Source organism: Trachinotus anak, unplaced genomic scaffold, assembly GCF_046630095.1.
Source record: "Trachinotus anak isolate AG129_WGS33_773 ecotype Australia unplaced genomic scaffold, CSIRO_AGI_Tana_v1 ptg000018l, whole genome shotgun sequence".
Lineage (NCBI taxonomy): Eukaryota > Metazoa > Chordata > Actinopteri > Carangiformes > Carangidae > Trachinotus > Trachinotus anak.
In genome coordinates, this window is record NW_027273869.1 from 5,250,385 (window position 1) to 5,278,243 (window position 27,859).

General features: G+C 40.6%; 3 protein-coding genes across 4 annotated transcripts; 1 reads left to right on the top strand and 2 right to left on the bottom strand.

Moving 5' to 3' along the window:
- Window positions 1–137: 137 nt before the first annotated feature.
- Window positions 138–10,325, top strand: mcm10 (minichromosome maintenance 10 replication initiation factor). 2 transcript variants are annotated; one of them, XM_071502079.1, is made up of 18 exons: window positions 138–343; window positions 1,832–1,868; window positions 1,945–2,244; window positions 2,348–2,566; window positions 2,694–2,846; window positions 3,171–3,378; window positions 3,466–3,631; window positions 3,815–3,982; window positions 5,975–6,091; window positions 6,179–6,375; window positions 6,796–6,890; window positions 7,704–7,817; window positions 8,043–8,534; window positions 9,029–9,159; window positions 9,310–9,423; window positions 9,608–9,753; window positions 9,888–9,930; window positions 10,054–10,325. In XM_071502079.1, the coding sequence occupies exons 2-18, from the start codon at window positions 1,862–1,864 to the stop codon at window positions 10,135–10,137; spliced, it is 2,754 nt and encodes a 917-aa protein (XP_071358180.1). In that variant the 5' UTR covers window positions 138–343; window positions 1,832–1,861; the 3' UTR covers window positions 10,138–10,325. The 2 variants fall into 2 exon arrangements, with proteins under 2 accessions (XP_071358180.1, XP_071358181.1); XM_071502080.1 differs by having other exon boundaries at window positions 205–343; window positions 2,697–2,846.
- A 2,075-nt stretch (window positions 10,326–12,400) lies between these two features.
- ucmaa (upper zone of growth plate and cartilage matrix associated a) lies at window positions 12,401–18,819 on the bottom strand. The gene is made up of 5 exons (XM_071502526.1): window positions 18,670–18,819; window positions 17,327–17,386; window positions 17,141–17,233; window positions 14,587–14,685; window positions 12,401–12,987 (listed from the first exon to the last, which is right to left on the bottom strand). The coding sequence occupies exons 1-5, from the start codon at window positions 18,725–18,727 to the stop codon at window positions 12,899–12,901; spliced, it is 399 nt and encodes a 132-aa protein (XP_071358627.1). The 5' UTR covers window positions 18,728–18,819; the 3' UTR covers window positions 12,401–12,898.
- Window positions 18,820–21,430: 2,611 nt separating this feature from the next.
- Window positions 21,431–27,667, bottom strand: phyh (phytanoyl-CoA 2-hydroxylase). Its single transcript, XM_071502525.1, has 9 exons — window positions 27,521–27,667; window positions 26,446–26,504; window positions 25,927–26,037; window positions 25,519–25,687; window positions 25,235–25,316; window positions 24,445–24,626; window positions 24,186–24,335; window positions 23,870–24,004; window positions 21,431–22,283 (listed from the first exon to the last, which is right to left on the bottom strand). Exons 1-9 carry the CDS (start codon window positions 27,584–27,586, stop codon window positions 22,230–22,232), a joined length of 1,008 nt encoding a protein of 335 aa, XP_071358626.1. The 5' UTR covers window positions 27,587–27,667; the 3' UTR covers window positions 21,431–22,229.
- Window positions 27,668–27,859: the final 192 nt, after the last annotated feature.

Here is a 27,859-nt window from a genome sequence, read left to right on the forward strand (position 1 = left end):
TGGTTTTAAGAAATAAAGTCGTCAGATTTTGGACAAAAAGCAAGTCTATGACACCTATGCCTCTGTTTTTCAGTTAGGCAGATTTTTGGGCACCTAAAAGCACTTTGACAACACAGCAGGGTCCTGCGTTTAGCGCCAGTTTAGATTTCCCTCGCTCTGGGTGCAGTTTGAGAAGGACAATAATGTGTTATTCTTATGAAATATAACTGAAGGAATGGTACATAACTACGTGTAATGTCAATTTGTGGAAAATAAGAACTATTTGGTTGGACGTGATTTCAAAGTCCGTCAAAGTTGCAGTAGAGTCAGCAAAGGACCCAAAGCTGTACAAATAGAATCAGGGGTAAGTTTGGTGTTTCATTGTGTCTTAGTAAAGCAAAAAAAAAGGAAGCCTAAATGTGTTATAAAAGATTTAATCAACGGTTTTATTATGATAGTCACTGCAAAAGCTAAATTATATCACTCTCTTCAAATGTTGACATAAATTACTTCAGTAAGTGTTTCCCATGTTAAATGTGGACTGCATATGTCAGTTTAAATGGACCCGGTGAACCAGATCCCCTGAGACTGTTTACCACAGGATGGATCTGATACCTGATTCCAATACTTTATTCTCTTACAGATAGGATGGAAATCTCTTTCCAGTAGGAACACTAGGTGTTTTACCTGCACAGTGTGGTGCTGCACTGGACAGATAGATACAGCAGTGCTGGCTGATAAACAGCTAACATGGTGGATGTGGTGCTTGCATTCAGGGATATACAGTAACTTTCCACTATAGGCTTGTCACTCACTATGTGCTTTCACAAATGTGGTAACACCAACAACTTGTAACAGTGATGACACCGTGCTGGTAACAACTGAAGTAAACAGACATAATTAAATGAAATTTATCTCATAGAAGACAACTCCTCAGAAATCAATGTTTACCTCATAGATTGAAAGATGTTTACAGAAAATATGCAGAAAAATATGCTTTAACTGGTCAGTGTCTTATAACTCTGTATTATTAAATCCAATGTGACACTTGGATGAAATAGTATAAAACATAGGAATTTGATTAAGGAAGTTATTAGTGCAAGAAGATACAAGTAATCATACTTGAAATTGCTTCAGAGCTTTAAGACACTATACAGCAGAGGGTGTGTCAGACATAGAAAAAACTGTAAAACCCTCTGTCAACTATAAGAAGAGCCTCTAACAGAAGATGTGAACAACAACTACTGGATGGATTAGAGAAAAACATTGTCAGTCATTCAGCAGTCATACAACATTGTGCTTTATAATGTGAATTACTATTGGTTGTTGTAGCAGCTGATGTTGTTTCATAATACCCTAAATAAGGGGGTTAAGAGAGGACTGATGTGGGAAGACTTACCATGAAACACATTAAAAATTATTAACTTCCCCCAAATTTCTCTCAATCATGTAAGAGTTTCAGTCAGTTTCATTTCAGCCTGTTTTTCCAAATCTTTAGGGATAAAAACAGTGAAACTGACATTTTTCCTACATATCAGGTTTTTCCCTCCTTCATCGGTTGGTCCATAATGAACCTTTTAACTTTTGATCATCATATTGCTAAAAAAAAGCTTTATTACTCACCACCAGGGCTCTGTGACTGCTACATATGGAAATCGCCCTCTATGGAGCAAGATTAAATACTGCTTACCAGGCACCTTTAATTGACACTTTCTGTCACAATCAATTCAGTGAAACATATAAAGTATTAAGTTGAATTTCAAATGTCTTACATGTGTTTATCCAAAGAGAAATTCATTTTAAGTAAAAGAGCTGCTGAATTAGTCTTTTCCTTCATTCTGCCTCTCTGCAGGTCACCAGATCATCTGAAATCACCACAAAGATGGGCAGTAAGTATCAGAATATTTTAAACATAAAAGCTTTATTAGCTCAGGGAACAAGTCTTTACATTTATTATCTGTTCAGGTAAGGATGATCTGGACGTTCTGACGGCACTGCTGGCTGAGAGCGAAGGTGTCGAAGAAGATCAGGGCGGTCAGGAGCAGGCAGACGACTTGGATGGCCTGTTTGATGATGATAATGATGAGGAGGAAGAGTACAAAGAGGGCGTCGAGGAGGAAGGGCGAGATGTGGAGACGGAGGACACACTGTCAGGTCTCTTTGGAGACGTGGATGACATTGAAAATGAGGAGAAAGACACTAAAGGAAAAGCAAGCGGAGGAGAAGCCAGCGAGAGTCTGAACAGGTCCAAGGAGGATTTACAAGGTTTGTGCCACAGCAGTCTCCCTTTAAATCTGCTTCTAGATGATGTACAAAGTAATTTAGCTCAGTTGGGTGTGTGTTCACCTCTGGAGCCTTATGTCTTCAGAGGAGCTGAGGCAGATGCAGATGCAGATGCAGAGGTTGCAGCAGCAGCTGGAGGGAAGTCAGAAGGTTTCCATCCCATCATCCACCCCAGTCAGGACCGCAGGGAGCTCAGCTGCTCCCAAGCCTGTGACCCCCAAACCAACACCTCCCCGACTGCTGACCTCCAAAGTGACCCAGGCCAAACCAGCAGCTGCCACACAGAAGATCAAGACACAAGCAGGTGAATATTTGGTTTTTCATTGGTAGCTTTTGCTTCTTAAATTTTACACCTAAAGTACAAAATAAATAGATAACGACACATGGGAACAGAAGTTGATTGTGCAGCTGTTTTCCTCGTCATCTGACAGCAGCAACGTCTTCATCCACTCCGGTCGGAGGAGGAGGAGGAGGAGGTGTGAAGCTCCAGGAATCCTCTGACTTTTCTGAGCAGCTGAATAACGCTGACTCCTTCAAACGCAAACCCAGGGTAGCTCACCAACCCAAACCCAGCACATCACCAGGTAAAACACATCTTTACACCATCTGCTCACCTACAGTTGTGTGTTCTGTGTGATTAAATGGTTGGCATTAGGGAAAACCAGAGAGCTTGGCAAGATTATTTTTCACCAGGAAAATGGCTGCTCAGTATAGATCTTGGTTCTTAAATTAATTTAAGGAATTCTTTTTTTAAAAAAACTGCCAGTCACTGAAAGTGGTATCCTCTTCTCAGTATCAGTCAGAAGTTTGACTGATACTCCACTTTTGCATTTACACTATGTGCTTTGATTGATATTCATTTGTTTTTACACGTCCTCTTTGTATTGTCTTCACTGTGTCCCCCTCAGAAAACCGGGGGCCGCTGGTGGAGATAAAGATCGGCAGCTCCTTCCAGCCGGTGGAGAGCGGCAGTAAGGTTTCCAATCCTCTGCGTTCACCTCCAGCCTCCCACAGCAGACCTGCACCGGCTGCTTCAGCAGGGCAGCCGAAACCTTCCTCTCTTCCTCCTCTTCCCAAAGACGTGGGTGTGGAGAAATACTCAGGGCTGAGGCTCAGGTCAGGAAACAGAAATTATGTAATTGACTTGTCTACACATAAATCCAGGCTTTTCCATCTCAGTCCAGTTTTTTTTTCCCATTTCAGAAAACCGCGGGTTTCCTCCAGCGAGATGGACCGCAAGATGGCTGACCGCCGTCTGATCCGTCTGTCACAGGTGCCAGAGCGTTTGGCTCGGGAGAAGCTGGAGGACAGTGACTGGGTGACATTTGCAGTGTTGGTGAACAGGGCCACACCACAAAGCAGCAGCAGTGTAGGTCTATGCTCAAACCTCCCAGCGTGGACTGTAGCTCTGTGTTTTACTGAATACTGTTAGAAATTACTCTTATTCTAACAGGAAAACACAGAATTTTAAGCATTTAACTTAGCAAATCTTTAAGTGTATTGGAAACACGATGAGCTGTCACATTCCTGACTGAGAACTTCTTCTCTGCAGGGGAAAACCTTCAGCATCTGGAAGCTGAATGACCTCCATAACCTGGAGGTGTTTGTGTCTCTGTTGCTGTTTGGTGAAGTCCACAAAGAGCACTGGAAGACGGAGCCGGGCACCGTCATCGGACTCCTCAACCCAAACCCCATGAAGCAGAAGGACGGATATGATGGGGTGAGTGACGCTCTGCACTCAGTGTCATGTCCGTACAGTACAGAGGTTTCCAGTGGTTACAGCACAGTCTCCCATCACCTTAATGTTGTTGCAGATATTTTACCTTACATTCAAATCAGAGACATTAGGAAGGTCAAGATTAGGGACGTTCATTTTAATTTTTTTTTCTGACCTAAAGCCAACACGCATTAACGGTTAACCAACAAGATTAAAATGTATTGTTTAGAATAGCCAAGAGTCTGTAAGCTATTAAAAAATGAAATACACAGGGGTTAAAGTGGACTAGAACCATCCAGTGTCTAAACAAAGAGCCAGACAGATGACACACAGAGGCTTGAAATAAGCCCCTCCCCCACAGATCACCACACAAGACAATGGTCATTTTAACCTCATGGTTGCAGAAGAAGTGACGTCTCTCATATCCAGGAATATATAAAAAGTTCTATGTTATTAATTCATGAGGTGATTATAAAGATCACGTCTGTGTGATTTAAAAAAAAAAAAAAAAAAAAAAAAAAAAGAAGAAAACAGAGGAGCAGAATCGCTTGTTGACAGTAGGAGAAATGTGCATCTGAACAGCCAGGCTGCTGCTCTCACGACACAGAGTCAGACTGGTGTTAAACCTCAAAATAAAATGAACAGACCAGGTCTACCTCAGTCCGTCTACTGGCTGTTATCTGTTGTCATAGCAACATGTGGACAGGCTGTGCGGTTATTCAGGTGTCTATCAGACCCACGGTGACCTGCTCAGATGATACTGGTGTCCCCAGACATTTTAACTGATGGTATTAATCAGTAAAAATTGTTATTGTTAGATACTAGTTAATTATGAACAACACTACTCAAGATCTTCAAGCCAGTTCCACCAATCACCTCCTTTTTGGGGAACAAGGCTCTGCTCATTCACCTTCCCCGAGCAAGTCTTTCCTGCAGGTCTGGGAGTTGAACTGGTGACCTTTCAGTTGTAAGTGCGGATCTCTGATCTTCAGGCCCTTAACTAAACAAACTCTGAATGACATTAACAGACAGTTACAGTTTCATTGTAAATGCCTCTGCTAAAAGCACAAACAACTGTCCTCTTGAAGTTAAATAACTTTTCACACAATAAAGGTAGAAATAACACGTCCAGGAGAGGAAGAGTTCAAAACATCTGCATGTCAGAAACCAAACTGGAACCAAATTACAGAGTTTAATGTAACTATAATCAGAGACGGGGCAGATTTGAACACCAGTAAAATCACCAGGAGTCCCTGCGTTTGTCATTGTTTTCGAACTGATGTTACAAACAGCTGGATTCCACCACTTTGTATGTTTCCAGGTCAGATTGAAACCAACTGTGTCAGAAGCAAATTGCATGTGATGCTTTCATTACTGGTGAAAATAAACAGTTTTCATTCAGGGTGAAGTGACACCCTTGTTTTATTTATGTTTTACTGAATCTGTTTTAGGATTTGTTTCTTTGTTTTTTGTCACTGACGGTTTGGCAGCTGAAGTCTGGTCGGTCAGAGCAGCAGACAGACTGGTGGTTTCAGTGAAATAGTCAGTCAGGTCACTGGTGTCAGCATCGCATGACAGAGAAGAAAGTGGTGAGGAGGGTTCCCAGCTACACACACACTCACACACACACTTACCACCCACAGAGAGCAGTTTGCCTTCACAGTCCTCAGTCTGTAGGAGAGAAACAGTCACAGCTTCTGATGTTTCATACCAACAAACTAAATCCTGCTTTACTGTGATCATATCAGCTGATGTCTGGGTTGCCAAAATTATAATTTTTTCATTATTTGACCAGGTCTGTCAGCTGGTCCAGGTGAACCACTAGGCTGTCCACAGGCTGGACTGACTGTTTTTGTTGGTGTGATTCTTGAGTTTCTTCTTTTTCTAAAAGCCTTGCTTTAACCTTTGTGCTTTGACTGATATTCACTTGTTTTTATCGTACGCTGATTCCTCTTGTGGAAAATAAAGCTCTGTGTTTGTGTTGAACTTGTGCAGGTCAGCCTGACGGTGGATCACCCACAGAAGTTGCTGCTGATGGGTGAAGCTCAGGACTACGGCACCTGCAAGGCCATGAAGAAGAACGGAGACCCCTGCTCCCAGATTGTCAACATGGTGGGTCCAAACTCTCAGGCTCTGTCTGTGTCGTTACATTTAAAACTGCCTTGTATTATATCTTACAGCATATGTGTGTGTTGACAGTATGAGTGCCAGTTCTGCCAGTATCATGTGAAGGCCCAGTATAAGAAGATGAGCTCGAAGAGGGCCGAGCTGCAGTCATCATTCTCTGGAAAAGCTCCCAACAAGATCAAAGTGAAGGGCGGCGGCCTGAAAGAGCGGCTGTGTCAGGAGGGCTTCTATTACGGTGGCGTTTCCTCGGCCGCCTGCGTTGCGTCGCTGTGAGTGATGTTAGATGTAGCGGTATCATTGTACATTCTTGCTAATGTGTTTCACACCATGTCAAACTTATCAAGTTCTCTGCAAATCTTTCCTTTAATAAACAGCATCTAATTAATGCAGTTAAAGCAGTACTTTAACAAGCCCCTGTGGAGAAACTCAAAAAACTCAACTTTATTTATATAGCACCTTTGATGCAAACATGTAGCTCAAAATGCTTCACATAGCAGGATGAAGACAACACACCCAAAAAAAAAGATAGACGCTGGAACAGCCAAGTTTGGATTCTGGCTGAAACTGTATTTGCACTTTTACAATGTGTGGGGAAGTTGAGCGAACTGCACACGCCAGGAACACAGTGTGGGACTGGGCAGGATCTCAGCTGATGGAGATTTTCAGTAACAGGTCTGTGTGTGTTTCAGAACGGCGACCAAACCGAACAAACCCACCCAGAAAACTCTGGACAAGCTGTTTGTGAAAGGCTCCACTAAGCTGGTCGATCAGGCCAAGAGGCTCGGTAAGAACCGCACACACATAAACACAAACATGTCAACATTTACAGGTCAGATAAGTAATAAGTAAGTCTTCTGGTCTCCTTGTACACCTGTTGTCTGTTTATATAGTCTTGTTTTCTTTTTTACCAATTTGATTGTACTACAGGGAAATAAACCACCTCTTACATCCTTGTTCGTGGTTACATATCAAGAGAAAAAGGAATCCAGGTTTTCAAACTATGAGAGTTGAACAGAGGCCAATACGGTCCTCAGCAGCAGCTATGACACACTCATGCAGGGAAATTAAGGTTTAAACCTCTCATTGCTGCATTGTTTGCCAGATGTGTCATTCCTCCTGAGCCATAACTCAGTCAGATCTGAACAGACATGATACATATGTTTTTAGATTCACTGTCACTTTCACTTTTATCACTGATCTCTAATAACATGCAGAAATCTGCTCAGAAAAGCTTTGAAAGAGGAGGCTCACAGCTGAGAATCATCAGGTTTTTAAGTTTTCTTCAGTAGTGAAGGATCAGTGGTGGATGTCTGTACATCTGTGGGTACATTACAAACATTAACTACTAATAGTTAATAATGTATAATGGAGCCAGTTTGTCAAAATATAAGCAGATAGAGGCTAAAAAACAGGGCTCAAATTTTGTTGTGTTGTTGTTGTTTTGAACCACTGAAACCTGATTTTGTCCAGTTGACTTTTCTAAAAATGTTTAAATATTTTAGGTTTTTACAACTAATAAGTCTGTGTACAACACATCTGTCTGTGCTTTGACATCCTGTGTTACATGTGTTGTTTTTTGTTTGTTTGATTTTTTCAGCCATGCAGTCTGGTGAAGTTTCAGGTTGTTCAAACGAATTCAAGAGCCTGATGTCAGTGCCAACACCTGGAGCTCTGCAGCTGAAGAAGCACTTAGCACAGGGCAGCCAATCAGGTACACAACCCTCAACGGCTCTGTCAGCCTGGAATTTGTCTGTGTGAAATTCAAGGTTCTGGCTGCAAAAAAACCTGATGAGATTAAAATATAAAGCTTAAACAAATCACTTTAATAAGGTTAGAAAATTACATCTGCAGCCTGGGTTGATTCCAGATTGGAAGCCCAGTGTTTGCAGTTTATTAATAATAATAATAATAGAATCAATCTCTTGTCCATCCTCAGTCTCCAAGGGACCGACTGGAGCTCCAGTTCAGTCCATCTCAGCCTCAGACCTACTGAAGCAGCAGAAACAGAAGCAGCGGGAGCTTCTGGAGAGCCGTCGGCGGAGGGCGGATGAGATCCAGAACAGGGTGCTGCAGAACTCAGGAGGGGCCAAACCCCGGCTGTCATCTTTACCGGGCCGAGAGGGTCTAATGTCCCCGAGAGCAGCTTCTGAGGTCCCCAAATCCACCCAAAGCCCCGCAGCGCCCCATACGCCGACCCTGGGCCGAGGCTTCTCCGAGGGTGAAGACATCCTCTTTTTTGAGAACAGCCCCCGTCCTGCTCCGGCCCCCAGCGCTCTCAGCCTTTCAGCCGCCAAGATGGCTGCTCTGAAGAAGCTGAAAGCTAAAGGGACGGGACTGGAAAAAGAAGACCCCAATGCTGTGAAGAGGAAGAGGAGGAACAGCAGTGAGATCAGCGCCCGGGTGGAGAAGAATCTGACCTCACCCAATGGTACATTTACACACACACACACACACACACACACAGTTTAAAATGTTGAGACGTCATTCAGACTTTTATGGGACATTTTTTTCTGTGCCTGATTTTCTTTAAATAAAATAAATAATAAAATACCAGTATACCAGTAATCTATTTTGGTATTAGATGAGTGTATTTGGTTTTTTTCAGCATTAACAAACAGTAGGTGTCATAAAGGAAATTAATTAATTTTAAGATTTCAAAAGCTAATTTTTGTCGTAGCTAAATCAGATTGTGAGCTTTGTATCTTATTGTCTATTGTTTAATCACTTGGTGTCATTTCTTCCATTTATGCTGAACAAGATTAACCAGACTGATCTAGATATTTTACTTCGTTGCAGTTCACATTAAAAAAAAACTTATTTCATGACAGGATCTGACAGACTGTCACTAACAAAGTTACACAAAATCCAACATGAAATGAGATACTTATTGTTTATCACCTGTTCTTTGAATTACCTGTGCAGGTGAGTCGTCCAGTAATGAGGATGAGGAGCCAGCCCTGAAGAAGAAGCGAGATCAGCTCCACTACATTCAGTCAGAAGAGTTCCAGAAGATCCTCAACGCCAAATCTCGTCACGGGGTCGTGCTACAGGCGGTATGACCAGCAGCTTTAAGCATCTATGCAAACTTGTTTTTCATCGCTCAATTTGATGAGAGCAGATGTGATTTTTCCTCTGGTTTATTTTTATTTCAACATTGTGAAGTGTGTGTGAATTGAATAAACGTGTATCTGGATCTCTCTCAGGCGGAGTACCAGCTGCAGGAGCGCTACTTTGATGCTCTGGTGAAGAAGGAGCAGATGGAGGAGAAGATGAAGGGCATCAGAGAGATGAAGTGTCGTGCTGTCACCTGTAAAAAGGTACTGAGGGGGTTAGAATAACAAATGTATGTGATGTTGATTTTAAAAAAAGCCATAAAATAATTTATCTTTAAGCTGATGTTGGTGTGTCACTGTAATAATCACAAATGAGAGAATGGCAGCATCTCACTGTCAAAAGGTGGAAAAGTAACCAGTTTTTTCCCATGTTCCCTTGTTTTTCCAGTGTAGTTACACATACTTTAAGCCGGCAGATCGATGTGTGGAGGAGAATCATGGTCTGCTCTGGCACGACGCCGTCAAACGTTTCTTCAAATGTCCCTGTGGACAGAGAGCCATCGCTCTGGACAGACTGCCACACAAACACTGCAGGTGAGACTCGAGCTCTCGTTGTCTCTTCTTCTCTCCTTCACCGAAACTTTGATATAAGGTGTGAGGTTTAAAGACAGGAAGATGATAATGATGATTTTCTGTTTGTAATGTCTAAAACTGTTTTACCATTTCAGCAACTGTGGTCTGTTTAAATGGGAGCGCGACGGGATGCTGAAGGTAAAATTTCTCTCCGACTCATAGATTTCCTTTTCTTTCTGTTTGAAATGGAAAAACTTACTTTGTAACTTTTATTGTTGTGAAAGAAAACAGCTGATGTTTGTTCTTGACATTTTATTGCAGGAGAAAATGGGACCAAAGATCGGTGGAGAGCTTCTCCTGCCTCGAGGAGAGGAGCATGGCAAGTTCCTCAACAGCATGAAGTGACAGCACCTTCATCCTCATCACTGCTTTGAACTGGTTGTATTTAGATTTGTATCTTTTATCTTTCTATGTGTACATGAATTATGTTTTTAAAGTTTGATGTTTCATTGATTATGGAGATTTAAATGTCTGTGTTTACGTTGGATATATTTGGAAAAAGGATGATTAAAGTAAGAATTTTTGAAATGCTTCATGTGAAATGTTTTTTGTTTCTATTAATTTTACAGCTGATAACACACGAGAAGAAAAGCTGAGCACAGATTCTGGTGCAGATCTATGAAAGGTCTAAATATGTATGTCCTCAATTTAAAAGTCATTTTTTAACTTAAGTGACATTTTGACTCATCACAGCAGGAAAATCCAGATAAAATGAATTATAGCTGAATTCCATTTAGCTTTTTCAGTGTCAGGGTCCTGGTGTTGGTCCTGCTGACTCACTGTCATGGCTGACTGGGACACTTGAATACAACAGAACCATTTTTAATGTAATGCTTGCTTCTGCCGCAACAAATCAAAATGTGTGCTGTGAAAAAGGCCCGTTCATCAAGATACAAGTTTAAAACAAACTTCAACTTTTACTTTTCAAATACCTCTCATCTTTAATATAAAATATCAAAACTAATATTTTCTTCATGGTGAACATGAAATTAAATATCCACATATTCACCCATAAACTGAAAAAATAATCTATAGAACTCTTTCTGTATGATCTGTGTAACTCACTTTTTCCGTCTGTGAAATGTGACGTGTCTGATTTATTTAAAATGGTAGAATTGGGGAAGTGGTGGTTGGATGAGGGATAATGAGACTGAAAGAAAATTGTTCCACTTACAGTTATACTCTATAGTAAGTAATCAACATAAAATTCAACATGGCTGTGTGATCTGAATAAGACACATCTGTCAATAAATATAGGTAACTTTTACCTATTAATAATACCGGTATATTGTTTGCCTTTATGCTATATTTTCAGTCTACCTGCTGCAAATTGTTAAAAAAACTGCAAAAATGCTGCCTTAAATGTGTTAAATATTATGTAGATTATATAAGTAATTTTCTTTCTTTTTTTTCAATTTACTGCAGGTGTTTGTTTCTTCCTCCGGTGGGTCACACACAGATTCATATCTGCACTTGACAGGAACAAATGTATCAATTAAGAGATGAACAGGTTCAACACATAATACAAAGCAGACAGAGACAGATTGAATGGATGTGATTATAAAGAGACAGAAAACCCACAACTAAATGATCATATATTAAAGGTGTTTTTTTTTTCATCCAGCATGAACTGAGGGCAGCACCTTCATGCCTCTCCTGTTTGGGTTGTCTAAAGGTACAATATTAGTATTATATTAGTGTGGACTTAATACATTTCTGCCTGTAAGACATCCACTTAGTATTTATGTTTCTTTAACAGTAAGATACTTGGTTCATAGTGTGACAACCTCTTTTACTCTGTCTGGCCTGTTGCTTGCCCTTTCTTTCTTCCTCTATTTCAGGAAGCAACCAAGCAGAGTGGTGGTCAGCCAGAAGTGGTTCACCTGGGCTGTGGGCTGGGCCACCCTTTAAAAGCTGCCTGCTCAGTCTGTCTCTCTCATCAGTGACGTCCCTTCTTTGTTTCATTTGTTTGGTTCATTTTAGTGCTTAACACTTTCACTCATCCCTGTGTTCCCATACACTATTGATTTTACTGATTCAGCATGACCTGTTTAGGCTTAGTGATGTAACTAGGTTACTTTAATAAATTCATTTTGTTATTTGCTTTTAAGCATGTGTGTTCTCCCTCCGTCTTTCTCCAAACCTTGAGCCAGTTCATTACAATAGTGACAGAACCAGTCTCCTATATCAGGACACACACGTCCTCTAACATGTGTTGTCTCCATGCGTTGAGTGCTGAGGCCAAGTGGCGCGCACTCAAGTCTCCGAGCCAATCCACATGGCCTTAAACAGGAAAGGTCTGAGGCGGAATCACATTGTAAAGATAAAATAAGGTTTCTGGATATGACACTGTGTGATCAGGAAGTACAGCGTGCCATGCCACATCATTTTGAGGGTTTAATTTGTGCTCATTATCCCGTTGCTGCTTTTTTCTCCTCTCCCTGCCTCCTCTGTGTCTGTGTTGCCCAGTTTGTGTCTAATATTTCCACTCTGGAATGTGGGATTCATTTCAGCCTGACGACTTCTGCAGCTCACCTCATCTTCTCTTTTATTCCACTCTGCTTCCCTCCCTTTAAATACTCCAAATACCAGACAGGGCAAGCTTGAGTTAAAACACATCAGAGTCAGGAAACTCATCTTTATTTGTCATTTTGACTTGAAGAAATGAAGTCTTAGCAAATACAAAAGTACAACTTCCCTCTGGCAAAACAAGTCATTTCTTTATATAAGAAGTTGATTTATTGTTGCTAATGCACCAGATTGACACAAACAACTTGAATAGCTTGTATGTACATGTAAAAGGCAGTAAAAACAAGCATGCAAAACATATAGCTCCATTTAATATGATAACGTTTAGCTTACAATACAAAAAGTGCATTTTGAATACACTTTACAGTTTGGCACATATTATACAGTTTATGTTGTATAAAAAATTAAGCAAAAGAAAAAACTTGTATCTTGTAGATTGAAGTAGGAAAAATATGACGATAACTTGCTAGCACTTGCTCTCAAGTGTCAGAAATCACCTTTGGTAAAGGTGATGATAGTATCACTACTGCCCCAATGAGAGGTGCTGTAAACCGGCCCTCCTCATGACAGAGTTTGCTCAGTGGGACCAGTAGTAGCGAGGATAGATGCCGTCGTAGTGATACTCTCGCAGCTGCTCGTTCGTCTCCCTCGATCTCTCGTTTACCTCTGTGGATTAAAAAGTTCAGTTAAAGCAGCTATAATGGGCTGCCATCTTTTAATTTCTTTCATTTATCCTCAATTATCTAATCAGATTTTTCAAATAGTTGTACTCGCTGTCTTAATTCAACCCTCCCAAGTGAAAATGCAACAGAACATTGTGGGGACAATTCCAATTTGTAGGCAGCAAACTAACGAAAACAAGCATACCCAAAACCGTCTAGCTGTAACTTGAAAAATAAATGTTTTCATGTTTGAAGAAGTGAAGAAGAAGAAGTTATTCAACTGTCTGCGATGGACTTAACATGACAATATTCCTAAATTGGCATAATTTTATGAAAAACCCATGTAATTATTTTATTCTGTGGACCCTTATGGACTAAAGGAATGAATATAAATAATGAGGGACTGACAATCAGACTTCACAACCTCTTCAAAGGCAGGGAGTCTCCACTGTTTCTCCGTGTTGCTAATGCTGGAAAATCTGAATGCTAGTTAGTTAGCTAACAAATAGCTCCTTTGAGTAAAAAGTTATTTGAAAACAGGAACAACAAATTCTTGCTAAAATATCTTTGTTTATACAGTAGGATTAATACCAGCGTTTTAAATTGTTAGCATTTAGCTGCATACATGTAGTAACCTCCTAGTTGTAATCCTAAACCAGACATATCGGGAATTTCTGTTAGTTACGATATCTCCCACTTGGTGAAACCAACAGTAAGTTTGTCAGCAAACCGCAGACAAAATGATGGCAAAGTCACCTTTTGTATCACTTGTTAATGACCTACTACTAATATACAATTGGAAAAAATAAGCTAATTTAGTTTAAATTTCCATTCAACATTTGTGACTACAAGGCTAGCAGTGATGGTAACCATGTTGGAATAATGCACCTATGCATTCAATTCAGAATAATGTTGTATTTGTGTTCTTCTCCTTTTGCTGACATGGTGTAAATGCAACAATCTAGCAACATGAAAAATAAGAGTTTTGACATTCACGCTATCATGTAATATGACCATTGAACTAGCCTTAGGGTATTCCTAGAACTGGTGGAGATCGTTTTGTTTTCCTGTAATAAATCATTGAACCAAATCACCCAAAACACTGTGTACATATATATAAATATACATATAAAACCCAGTCGCATCTTTATGGTTAGCAGTTCTTAGTTTAGAAACTGTCACTTCAACTATATCACACCAGACATACAACCACGGGGAAGATTGTCAGCTTGGGGTCAACCACAAATGAACACTTTGAATTGGTGTGGAGTCTCAGGCACTCTGCTGTGGTCCGCAGGCTGGTTGGTGTCGGGAGGTTCATTCAAGATCCAAACTAAAACTCTGGCTTCCCTCCAAGTGTTCTTTCATGAGCCCTCTCGTAACAACTAACATTTAAATACATCTCAGGTTTTCTACAAGGATCAGCTCAGGTTAGCCCTTCATACACTTTCAATACACTGAATGTTAAATGTTGGTATTTTCAGCCCTAGTGGAAAGGGGGGGGGGGGGGTGAGAGGACTATTTCTCCATTACAGGAACTTGTTTGTATTTTTCTTTAACCTCCATTTGGCCTTTTTTGGACCTGAAACCATCCAGGTCTTACCATCACGATCCTCCTCAGCGTAGTTCTCGTACTCACTCCTCTGCTCCTCGTTGTACTCCCTCCTCCGCTCACTCGCTGCAATCTTTACCCTCTGCTCAGCTGTGGAGAGAAGAAGACAGAACTCTCATCTGTAAACACCCACTCATGATACTGATAGACAAAGCAGAAGCAGTCATTATTGTTTCTTCCTTAAACAACTGGATGCATCATCTACTGTGATTTTTGGCAATGCTAGTGGCATGGCACACATTTAGCTCGAGGCAACGCTGTGCCCAAGTACGGCTTCACAGAGCTGCTAACATGGCTGCAGCACCTAAGTCTTATTAACCACTGGATCACTGGAAAACCCTGAACAAAATCAACGAGAGACCGTCTTATGATTGGATCATACCAGCCGACCATGAGTACTCAGTAATCATAGGTCAAACCAAACCCACCCTCAAACTCAGTCGTGATCCTCAAAACCACCTCTGAGGTACTTCCTGCACACACACGCACACACACACACACACGCACACACACACACACACACACACACGCACGCACACACACACACAATTTGAAAATAATACCAGCCATTCTGTCGCAGCTTGTGGAAATTTGATCTGATAATAATGACCAAGGTTGAATAAGCACGTCATGGTTACACAATGATTAGATTGGCATAGGGGTGTATACTGGTCTACTGAGGTGATGAAAACAAATAAATGCGGGAAACCCACACTACTTAGTGTAACAAATTAGATATTTGTGTAAACACCTAACTCACCCTCCTGTTCGCCACAGGTACAGGTACAGGCCAGCCACTGTGTATATTAGACTTTACTACTCTGCCTGTGTTTTTCCCTCACTTTAACTTGAGTAACACCTGCCTTATAAGTGTTGGGATTACATCACCGCATCTCATGTAAACACACATCTACTGTGCAAACTTATTTTCCCTCCATACAGGCCAGTGATTTGTAGCTTAGTTGTACTGTAGGAAACATGGCTCACACACCTTCACAACAACCTCATGTGTAAGATGACCTGTCTGTTAACAAGTGTTCCTGCTGCCTCTCTGCCTCGATTTTCAAGTATTAGCTCATTTCTTGTCTCCTTGTGTTGGTGCTGTCTTTTTTTAGCTTGTCCTTCCACCACTTTCATGCAGACTGAAATATCTCAACAACTAAAGGATGGGTTACCAAATTTTGTGCACACATCAATGGAGTAGTAATAACTTTGGTGATCCTCTGATGATAAATTGCAATATTGCATACATCTGATTTGTATGTTGTCTTTTAAATAATGGTGTGCAATGCAGTGCTTTCTCTCAGTCAATAATGGTCTTTTGTATCTAAGCTAGGACTAAATTGCTCCTTGCATTCCATCCTTAACAACCTGCTCATCACTTTTCTTGTAAAAACAAAAAAAATTCAAAGTCCTTTAAACACACTCACAAAACTCCCCCCTCATGTACTAGACTGGCAAGGGACATAATCATCTCTTTTTCCAGGAATGTTGGTCAGTTTTTTTAAAGCCAAGACCCCGTTTGGTACTCTGATGGGCAGGCAAGGTGAAATGGCCCACAGCCTGTCTCTGGAGGCCTGCTGAGGGGCACACGTGTGCTTCTCTTATGGGTTTTCCAGTAGAAAAGAGAGAAATTAAATAAGGTGTACTTCAGTGAAATGATGGAAGTCATCGCTGTCAGCTGAAAATCAGAAAGTTTGGTCACTGCCAAGCTCTTATCTCAGTGTATGAGTCTGTTTTTAGTTACTGGAAAATGAATTTAGAGATACTGATGATAAAACCTTATGTGTTTGAAAGTTTTTTCCCAGAAACACCTCATCTGTTTGTTTGTTCTTTTGGTTTGAAGTGCATTGGAGATGTGTATCGTACTGATGGCTGGCAGTGGAAGAATGAGCTTATTGTACTGAGAAACTGAGAGGGAGAGCCTGCTCCATACTACCCTGTGACTCCTTCTGCAGCTTCCAGCTCAGTGTGTGTGTGTGTGTGTGTGTGTGTGTGTAAGAGCTGCTACTGTATAGAACAACACCTGCTTGAGTTTCCACTACTCTGTCTCTGTTTCTCTCTTGAACCTTCACAGCTTGCAGTCAAAACCTCAAACTATATCACCTTCAGAATTTAACTACAAACCAATAAACCACTACTCCCCCACAGGCTCACATACACTGGTTTGTATGGGAGGCCAAACAGGCCATATTTAAGAGTGTGGCCACATCAACCACTCAGGCAAATCAACCACATGTAACACTAAACACAAAGAAATACAGCCGTCCACCCCTGTCCTCTAACCAAACCAAACATTTTACTCGAAGTCCTGCTGGTTTTCTGTTAGCGAGATGACAGACAGGCCCTGAGGTGAAAAGGTGTCAGAGAAGAAATGCTGCTTGAATTAATCTTGACGGTTAGGTGCAAACTTGCTTTCAAAATTATTTACACCATTTTGCAAAAATTACATCCACTCTCCAAGTTGAATGTTAGCAAGAAAACACATGGGCCACCTTCAAACGGTTGCAGGCCTTTGAATGGAAAAGCACTTACTGCAACTTACCTACGAGCTCATAGTATCGGGTCGAGCGGCGACTACGCCGTTTGAAGAAGTTGGAGGCATCCGACTCAGGCATGAAGACCTGTCGTGCTGCACCTAAGGGTTGGAGGTCAGAAGTTCAAGGTCACATATGGAGCAAATGCAGGAAAAGATTATATGTAATAGTTGAAAGGGTTGAGCAGGTGTCACCTTTACGATCAGCTGGTTTTGAATCATCCCGAACTGCTGCGTTTTCCACCAAACTGGAAACTAAGAAGCATAGGAGAAACTGTTAATTACTCTTTACTTATTATTTGTATTATTATTGTTATGCATTTACTCTTTTTACATTGAAGCATCCTTTTGTCCTAATATCCTACTGATAAGAGACCAATCTTACACAAAAAAAACCCCATGTATCTGATGAATTGATCCCAAAAACTGCACATATACTAGATTTTCCATGAAAATTTAGCCAAGTAAATTTTGATATCTATGAAAAAAAGATGCAGCCTCTGCTCATAGTTAGACATTATGACTTGAAAAATACATGAAAATTAAACTACAGATTAGTCTTAGAGGGGAACTTCAGTCGTCACCCATGTATGGAAAGTTATCTGGGCGTCAGTTGTTTCTTTATAAATTATTAATGTGGCAGAAAGGAACAGGGTTAAAATAGTCACAACCATAATTATCCACAATTATTGAAAATCACAGGAGGTGCAGCCTTGGAAAGCCAATTATAAAATTTCACTTTACTCACTGCGGGAGAGGTGTTCGGTACTAATCTTCTAACAGTGACTCCTCAAACTGAACTGACTACACTGCATCAGTATCGTCACTCAACAGATCAGTAGCTTTTAATGGACCCACCCCCAACTTTCAGGTCATCTGTGATTACTTCTTGGTTAAAAGTTTACTGAAAGTCAGCGGAAGCCAGAGAAACAATAACTCTGTCTCAAATAACCGGCTTCTGAGAAGTTAACATGATAAACAGCTTTTACAGCCCTACTTTTGTCCAGAACCAAACGCAGCTTCATCGAGCAACTGACCAAACATACTACTGAACAGAACCAGTGCTAAATGCAACTTTGTTTAGAAGAAAGTGAACAAATGTAAGGAAACATATTTCTGAGCCAAATTTATTTTCATTACCTGCCCAACTCACCTTTGAAAAAAAAACTTTTTAAATGTAAAACTTTGAAGCATATATAAATGTATAAACACATGGAATGCACCAATCATCATTTATTTTGAGAACTTTTGCAACGTATCCCCATGTTGAATAAGGTTGTACAAACCTGCTGTTATTAAGTGAAATCAAGAATAATCATGGAATTAACAAATAAACTCTGACAGTTATGAAAAAAGGTCTGAGGTCAAGTTCAAGTCAAAAAGTGCAACCAGCTAAATAAATATTTCCTTTCATATTAAAGGGTGACAGCACATCAGTGCTTTATAAACCTCCTCTGCTTATCTCCCCTGAGGATGTAAAATCCAAAAACACCCTCCCTCCCCCATCCTTTCCCCACCCACCCACACATGATACTCACAGGTGAGGATGAGGAGGGTGGTGATCAGAGAGAGGACAAAGACTCGAGTCCAGGACATCTTGAAAGATCAAGGCAAGAACTGTACTGGACTTCACAGCACACCTAACTCAACTGAGTGAGGAGAGAGGGAAGGGAGGGAAGGGAGGGAAGGGAGGGAAGGGAGGAAGAGTGGGAGGAGAAAGAGGGGGAGAAAGGCTCAGGGAGGGGAGGGAAGCTGCTGGAATTTCAATTCCCCAGTGGATGAGAAGGAGAAGAAGAAAGCAGGGAGGGGGAGGAGGAGTGATGGGGTGGGGTGAATTAAAAGAAGAGGAGAGTAGAATGGAAATAAGGGTTTGGAAACAGATGAAAGTCACAAATCGAGGAGGAAGAGCTGTGCACCTGGGAGGCTCAACTGGTACCAAAAGATACAGGAAATGGTTTTACAAATAGATATAATTATAAATTAAATATGAATATGAAATAAACATTTGGAGGCCAGATAATAAAAAACAATCAGCTGAAAGACAGTAAATTGGTTCATTGAGAGGAACTATAGAGTTGGTTTTATTTCTCTGTCAAATCACAGATCTGACCCATTGTAAAAATATATAAGTGTTGATTCTAGCAGCCTTAAATAAGCAGAAATTGAAACTACAGTGCATCTGGAAAGTATTCACAGCACTTCACTTTTTCCACATTTTGTTATGTTACAGCCTTATTCCAAAATGGATTAAATTCATTTTTTACCTCAAAATTCTACACATAATACCCCATAATGACAAAGTGAAAAAAGCTTGAAACTTTTTCCAAATTAATAAAAAAATAAAAAACAAAAATATAGCATTTCTAGGGCTTTGTGAGATTTTCACAGAGAATCTAGGGTGAAGAAGTGATCTGTATCGACAGCACAACTTTCTGCCTCTGTTCCTAATTCTCAGAGACAAAAGGGAGTCGGGATGGAATAAAACCTGAGGAAACGGAGGCTGTCTGCTGCTTCTGTAAGTCATTAAGTAGTCACACCAGTAGACAGAGCCACAAGCTGCAGTTCCCTGCAAGTTGTTTTTAAAGAGAGAGGGGCAGAAAAAAGACTTCATCATGATGTGATAAATTTAAGCTTTAAGCTGGAGCTTGTTCCTCTGAGGCCACTCAGTGACAGATGCAGCACAAGATTCTTTAAAATCAATTTTTTTTTCTGACTGTCTGGTTTGTGTGGATGAGCTGATATGAAAGAGGAGACATCTCTGACCAGCAGCCAATCAGTTATGAAAGACTCAGCCTGGAAGTCAGTGACCCTTTTGTGTGTGTGTGTGTGTGTGTGTGTGTGTGTGTGTGTGTGTGTGTGTGTGTGTGTGTGTATTTGTGTTACATCATGGGTTAAATTTGAGTTTGCTGGCCAAAGTTCCCTAAACCTGAACTGGGATGAAGTGAGGTAAATAGGTCAGTTTGAACTTTGAAGACCCCGAATCCCAAGGAAAATATAATAATATACTGTAAAGGTTTAATATTATAGGAATAGATAATGCAAAATAAGCCCACATTATAAAACTGTTTGATAACAGAATTTAACAAACCTCTTATACCTTTTGTTGGCTCTATTGTGCATTGTTACGTTTCTACATGAATGATGTGTGTTTCCCTCACAGGCAGAGTGTGTGCAGGTGGTAACTTCATGTTGCTGTACTGGACCCATTCATTATCGTTCCAGGTATGACTGATCTCAGGGTTCAGCTTACATACCTCACTGCACTAACCTGTGTTTAATGCTACATTATGCTGCGAGCTGTTGAATGTGATTGAGCGACGCAGGTTACTGTGGATTTTTCCTTTGAGTGTGTGTGATGTAGTGAAATGGGTTTCCTGTAATGGAAACTGGGCAGAGTCGTCACGCCACTTTGTTCTGAGAGACGACAACAGATCTGGAGTCTGGGAAACGTTTAGCTGTAAATGAGCCTCAGTGTACGTGTGTGTGTGTGTGTGTGTGTGTGTGTGTGTGAGGAACTATTTGCAGTGAGTGCACTTGTATATTTATGTGAATATGCAGGTGTGAGCACATGCAATTATGTCTTCATATTTTTGCCTGTGCTAGTGTGCATGCAATATTTTTTCTGCATGTGCTCCTGTGTGCATTTGTGTGTGTGTCAACATATAGTAAGGGCACGTCCCAAGCATGTGTGTGTGCATGTGTGTGTGTGTGTGAGGCAGCTCAGCACTGTCCTGCTCTGTGGTGCTGACTGTGACAAAGCCTCCACTTTCAGCTGCTCTGCATAGGAATGAATTTCCTGCATTTCTGAATAAAACTAAGATGCTGAGATCTTCCCTCTGGGTTTTGAACAAAGATGCTGTTTGATCACACACACACACACACACACACACACACAATCTTAGCTGTGTTGGATCGGGTGTTTTTTGTGGGAAGCCAGGAAATAGCCAGGCTGCACTCTCTGACACCAACATGTGGCTGCTGCCGTTCAAATGTAGTTTAGTGTTGAGCAGCTTTCTCCGATGTATGGAAGGAAAATTCATCCGGCAAAGAAACTAATGAAGAGTCCATGATTCATTTTTATGTTTTTGAATTTGGTTTGTTTAGGTTGATGCTGCAACGAGGGCTTAAAATCAAAGTCACATGACTCTCAAACAGCTTGTTTACCAGACAGTAACCTGCTCTTATGTGACTATTGTAAGAATTCAGATAAGACCAGTCTCATGTTTTCAGTTCAAAGGGTCAAAGGTCAAAGGCACAGATGTGTATGAAGCTTAGAGGAAATCAAAACAAAGTCTCAAGTAATTTTTTTCTTAATGTTATTGAAACATTACATTTATAAAGATCCTTCAAACAAGAACGAAATCCATTCACTCATTATCAAACTGTTTTCAATCAACAGACCCAAGAAAATTAACACGATACATTTTTAAGGCAGTGTAGGTGTGGATCAAGAGCCGCAGTCACCCTGGATTATTTCCACATTTTAAAATACAACTTTTATTAAAGTCTCTCGCTACTTTATCTCAACTTCACTCTACCTCTCTCTCTCTCTCATTCATTGTATAATCATTCTCATTTATTCTAATCAACATACCACCTTCTCAGGCTTGTCTATCTGTGCACTTAACATCGATTTCCATGAAGGCTTTGGTTAATTAAACAGCTTGGTAGATGTTTCAGGATGAATTAACATTGTTCCATTCTTTTTTTTTTTTAGAGTGCTATTTCTTCCTCATTTTGTGCTGTAAAACAGAACGTCACAAGCTTTACTCTCCTACACACTGTGTAGACATTTGTTTACATGGTAACTGACAGTTATTATTTAAAGGTTATTCCCTGTCTTTATGTTTTCTGTCAGTGCTCTCTAATGTTCTCTACATCACATTTCCACAACAAATGTCCAAACTATTATGAGCATGATTACAGTAAGTAATCTAACCATTACATTCCTCTTCAGCTACGGGAAATTAGAGATTGTACCATAAGCAAAATTAGCTAAAAGGTCCTGTTGCTTCTATTCCAATCACTGTATTAATCAGCTCAGTGATTTGTCACCCTGCAGTCACGTGGGGTCTTCTGAAGCACGTCTGTGGTGTCCTCACAGTGAAACCCTCTCTCCCTGCACCAGACGGCCTCGGAAAGCCCAGGTATCCTGTAGGGGAGGAGTTAAAGGTTCAGTCCATATTATAATATAATTATATTGTATTTTATGTCTGTGGGCTTTTTTTTATAATGTATTATTATATTATGGGATTTTAGGTTTTAGTGATACTGCCACTAAACAGCAGTTCAAAGTTTTTTTTGGAAACATGCCAAGGTACAATGTACAGCAAGCAAAGGGTAAATAAATAAATAAATGTAGAAATACAGAAATAAATAAATAAATAACTGTAGAAATGCAAGAATAAATAAATAAATAAATAAATGTAAAAATTACCATTTATTTCTTTTATTTATACTTATGTCATTTTTTTGTCCCTCATAGGAAATACTAGCCTAATTTGAACTGTTAACATATTAATGACACATTTAAAAAATGGTTTTAAAACATAATAATCTGTAATCCAGATCTTTTCATATGGCTGCAACAAGCAATAGGGAACTTGTTATCACCAGGACTTAGATATGTTTGAGAGGAACTCTGTGAACACAGGAATTGTTTCAAATATTTTGGAAACGCGCTCTTTTGCCATGTGATGGAGAGTTAAAAGGTTTGACACCACTCCCATCTGTAAACTAAGTATGAAGCTACAGCCAGCAGCTGGTTAACGTGGTGTTGTATAGTATAATGTAGTAAATTACATTTGACTGAATTCTAAAGATGCACCATTACGAGTGGCTCTCTCAGCTAAACTTCAGTTTTATGTTTGATAATGACAAACAACAACTCTGACTTGCTGCTTTGCAAAGAGAGATTGCAAAGTAAATGTAGTTCATGACAGACGTGTAATGGATTATATTGTACTCAAACAAGACAGCAGCTAGTGACACTGCTATTGCTACCAGACTTTAATTATCTCATGCTACTGTAATATTACTGCTTTATAAATAGGTTCTCAACTAAATATGATTTTAACATGAAGTGAAATATCTGCTTAGATGTTGGTACACATCTCGAGTGATCTGCAAACACATGGGGGTCTGCCTGAAAAGCATCAGGCTCAGAGTCCTGAGTTCTTCGCTGCTGTTGCATATCAGGCACATCGCTGGGAGCAGAGTGCACCCAACAAAAATTTTAATCAGTGACATGACCTGCAACGTTAGCATGTCTGATGTGTAATTATGAGGATGTCTGATAATTTATTTATCCACAGACGAGCTCTGGGAAAGTTATATTTTTATTTTCCAACTAATTCAATCTTCACCAACGATGATTCAGGCATTGGATTTAAACACTTTAGGTCTCCGTCACGCCCCTTTATGCAGACTGGAACCATCCCCCTTTTGCTCCTACAGACATGACTTGTCATGAAGTATCTTGCTCCACCTTAATCTCATTGTGATTAACGCGTTAATGCTGACAGCCCTAATATAGACACTTTCATTCATTCTGACGTGTTTGTTCACATCTTCTGTCTGACTGAACTCATGCAGTCAGGCAGGATTCTGTGTAAACAGTATAAAATATCTCAAAATCCAGAGGCAGTATCAAACACTCTCAAGCCTTTTGCTGGTTACACTTGTAGTCGGCAGTTACGGGGAATGTTTCTCAATGTAGTGTGAATGTAAACGTCTGACCTTGAAGGTAATTTCGCCGTCCACAGCGTACTTCCTCGCTGCGATCTCCTTCACCTCTTTCTCTATGTTTTCCTGTGTGGTTCCCTTCACATCGATGTAATAGCAGTCACCGCTGGCGTAGTGGCAGGAGATGGCCTGGAAACACACACACACACACACACACAGAAGTCAACACACACACACACAATCTATTATAATATGTTTAAATCACATGTGTCCATCACATCTATTCACATGATTTTGCTGTTTGTAATTCACATAAAAACCCTGTGGTTTGGAATGCTAGATGCTGGGTGCATTGTGGGTAGTGTAGTACCTTGCGGAAGCCTTGTGTCTGATTCATGCCAGAGCCATGGATGAGCAGTGGGTGGAAGAAGACAGTGTCACCCTTCTCCATCTCCAGGTGCACCCTGGGATGCTGCGGGTCGTAGTCTCGCACTCCATGGTACATCTTGTTCACCCCACCCTGAGGACAAACACCGTGCTGAGATTGTGCATATGTATCTGTGTGTGTAGCAGGTGTGATCATGTTTCTGAAAGTGTTTGTGTATGTGTATGTATGTGTGTTTGTGTACCTCCCACTCGGGGTAGTCGTGCTCCTGCAGCGTGCCCTTGTGTGTTCCCGGCAGGACGACCAAACAGCCGTTCTGCCTGTTCACTTTCTCCATCGCCGTCCAAGAGCAGACGATCCGGTCGACCGGTCGGAACGGGAAGTAATGCAGATCCTGATGCATCGGGTGACGAGACGTCTTCTTACCTGAAACACACGACACACGTGAGACATGTCCTAACACCTAAACCTGGTTTAAAGACACTGAAGAAAAATTTTGTCAACTGTTTTTTCTTGTTTTTGTTCCACTCATCATTAATGATCAAATAAGATATTTAACATCAAGAGTGAAAAAAAAGATTAGACATATTTATTTTGGGGTTTTTGAGCACAATGTTTTTATGATTGGATTCCATGTTGTTTATCACATGCACCCCTGGTGTTAACACTCAGAGAAAAGTGGTATTGCACCTACAGAGGCAGTGACTGCTAAGGAAGTAAACAATGCAGAATTTAAAAATATAAACATAACTTCTTTATTTCCTTTAAGCCTAAACTCAGGAGAGATGATATTTACATTTACATGCTGGATGAGCTTGAATCGAAAAGACATTTTAACAGAGCAGTATGAGCAGCAGGAATTTCTGAGATTCCACTTGATTTCCAGACAAACAAAAAGGGATTTTATCATACTGTAAATATCATTTCAGACTGACAATTATTAGATTTTCATTTTCTATTATTCTGGTGTTTATTTTATTTCGACTAACTGATTAATCGACAAATCATAATATTAATGTTGTCATGCCCTGTACCTGCATCAGGAGGTTTGTTGATCAGCATGGTGTGCATGGCCATGATGTTTGGTCCAGTGAAACACTCAACATACTTCAGGATCTGACAGAAACAGGCACAAGTGTTTGTTGATCAGTGTTTGAGTTGAAATTGTTTCAAAAATCAAGTGTGTCACAACTAATTTAACAGGAATGTAAGGTGTTTAAAATGAGACACTCTGCACCTTCAGGTATTAACTGAAAGAAGAGCTGAAAAATGTTTTCAACCAACAGATTACAACAGGTGTGATCTACATCTATCGTACCTGTGGTAAGGTGCAGTACCGGAACAGTTCAGGGTCTTCCTGGAAGTCCTGGAGTTTGGAGACGGCTCTCTGATCCGGAACGAACTCTGACTTAACGATCGCCACGTCTCTCATCACCACCAGACCGGGAACTTTCACTTCCTGTCGACAGATCCGTTCAAACTCCTTCCTGAAGAACGCACATAGATCATGTTTAGGTCATCTGAAGGCCTTCAGAACAATTGATACTCCCACTGTTACAGATTTACTTATCATGAGTTATCATTATGTCACAGTTAAACATGTGGTACTCATTAATGGTCCTTATCATAGGAAACTGTATCACAGTTACTAATGTTAATATTATATGCTTATACACAAGGTGTTAATGATCATTATCTTTGCAGTTGCAGAGTTCATGGTGGTCACCTGAACTTGTCGATGTCCTCCTCAGACACCAGGTTCTTGATGAGAATGAAGCCATTTTCCTCATAAAAGAGTCGCTGCTCTGGGGTCAGCAGGTCAGTATCTAAACTGTATCTGCCAGAAAAAAAGGTGACAATGCACCGCAGTTCAGTATATGTTGGTTTAGTTGGAACGATTGACAGACAATGGCTGATGTTGTATTAATAGTCATATTAGGTTACAGTAAATACCATATCACTACCTCCTGGTGGTGACTACAAGCAGAATGTGTAAAGACCTTTCTGGAGCTCTGCTTTGTATCGTGACACTGCCACTCAACTACATTAAAACAGCTTTAAACTTCTTGTTGTCTCTTAAATGAATGCAGCACTTGTTAATACAGGCAGCGCGAGAGAAACTGTGTCAGAGTTGAATGGTGGCATATATAACTGTGTATATAATAACCTTTACCCTGAGGCACCTGCTGAAGCTGCCAAATGCTGTGGTGAAATTAGTCGCATTAAGCTAAGCGTGGAGTCCTACCTCAGTCTCTGAGGATGACTGCTGTAGGTGAGGGTTTGAGCTGAGGTCGGTGCACCTCTCTGAAGAAAACCAGTTAAGGAGGAAATGAGGCAACAGCAACAAAGACAGATTTCAGATCTATCTGACATCCCCCAGTTTTTTCCTAAGTCTAACCAGGGTACTTATACTTTCACAACGCTGGCCATCTTCCAAAACATATAAAAGTGCTGGTGTGTTGTTCTCGACCTGTGGCCGGTCCATCTCAGTGCAGGGACAACATGAGCTAACAGAGACATAAAGATAAAATAGAAGGCTTTGTTCTTTTTCTGTCTGTAATCTTTTCTCTTATGTGAAAAGCTGCATTATGTGTGTTTATATTATAAATGTATGCTAAGTAAATATATATCCATCCCTAAGCCTGTTAATATATGTTATAGGATATTATACACAGTGGATTTCAAAAGTGTTTCCCAGAAGACACGTTGAAAATTAATGAGAAATGAATATGAAAAACCTATATAAGCATGTAGAATTTTAACAGGTATGTTGTTTTAATAAACTTGCTTTCAATAGTATAACATGTGTATAATGTATATATAACATATATCACATATGTATAATATGTGATACCATATAAAAGTTCAGCACGTAAATCTTTTTTGGGGTATTTCATTTCACTTCATACATCCAGTGGATGTGTAATAATAACATATCCCCTCAGAGGTGACATACAAGACATTATAATTCTTACATTTAAATCAACTTGTGAATTACAGATAAAAGCTAGTGAGCTAACAGGCTTTCACCTGACCGCCTGAGCTGAGCTGTTTCAGAGCTTTCTGTTACAAACACATTTACCTTTGAATAAAAGTCTTAAAACACATCCAGCCCTTATCCAACTACACACCGCTGCAGAGCCACTTGCCTCCAGTGAAAATGACAGTGATGCCTGTACCGTGTTGCAGAGGCCTATGGAGCGAAGAGGGGCCTCGGCCTGGACCACCACATCTAACCGCTGCTCTGCGAGCGGGTAGCGGCGTAAATGCGGCCTATACTCCGCTGTGTGAAGCTCCAGGGAAGAGCAATGAAAGGATACGATCGCAGCGGGTGATCGATCAAGATGACTGATCAGCAGTTTGAGCCTTTCTGCAGCCCGGGACATCTTCAGTCCGGCTGTAGTCCCGTTGTGGAAGCAAGTCGGGAAATCTAAGGAAAGTGGGTCTAACTAGGGTAAAGGGCAGAGTGACGACATCTCACACACACACACACACACACACACACACACACGCACACGCACACACACACACACACACACACAGGGTCAACACCGTGTGTTGGCTGCCTCATACATGTCTGTTCAGGCTGAGTATCAGGACAGTGACTCTGTCCTGATACGGTGTGTGTTTATCTGTTAGAGGTGCATCTCTGTAACGTG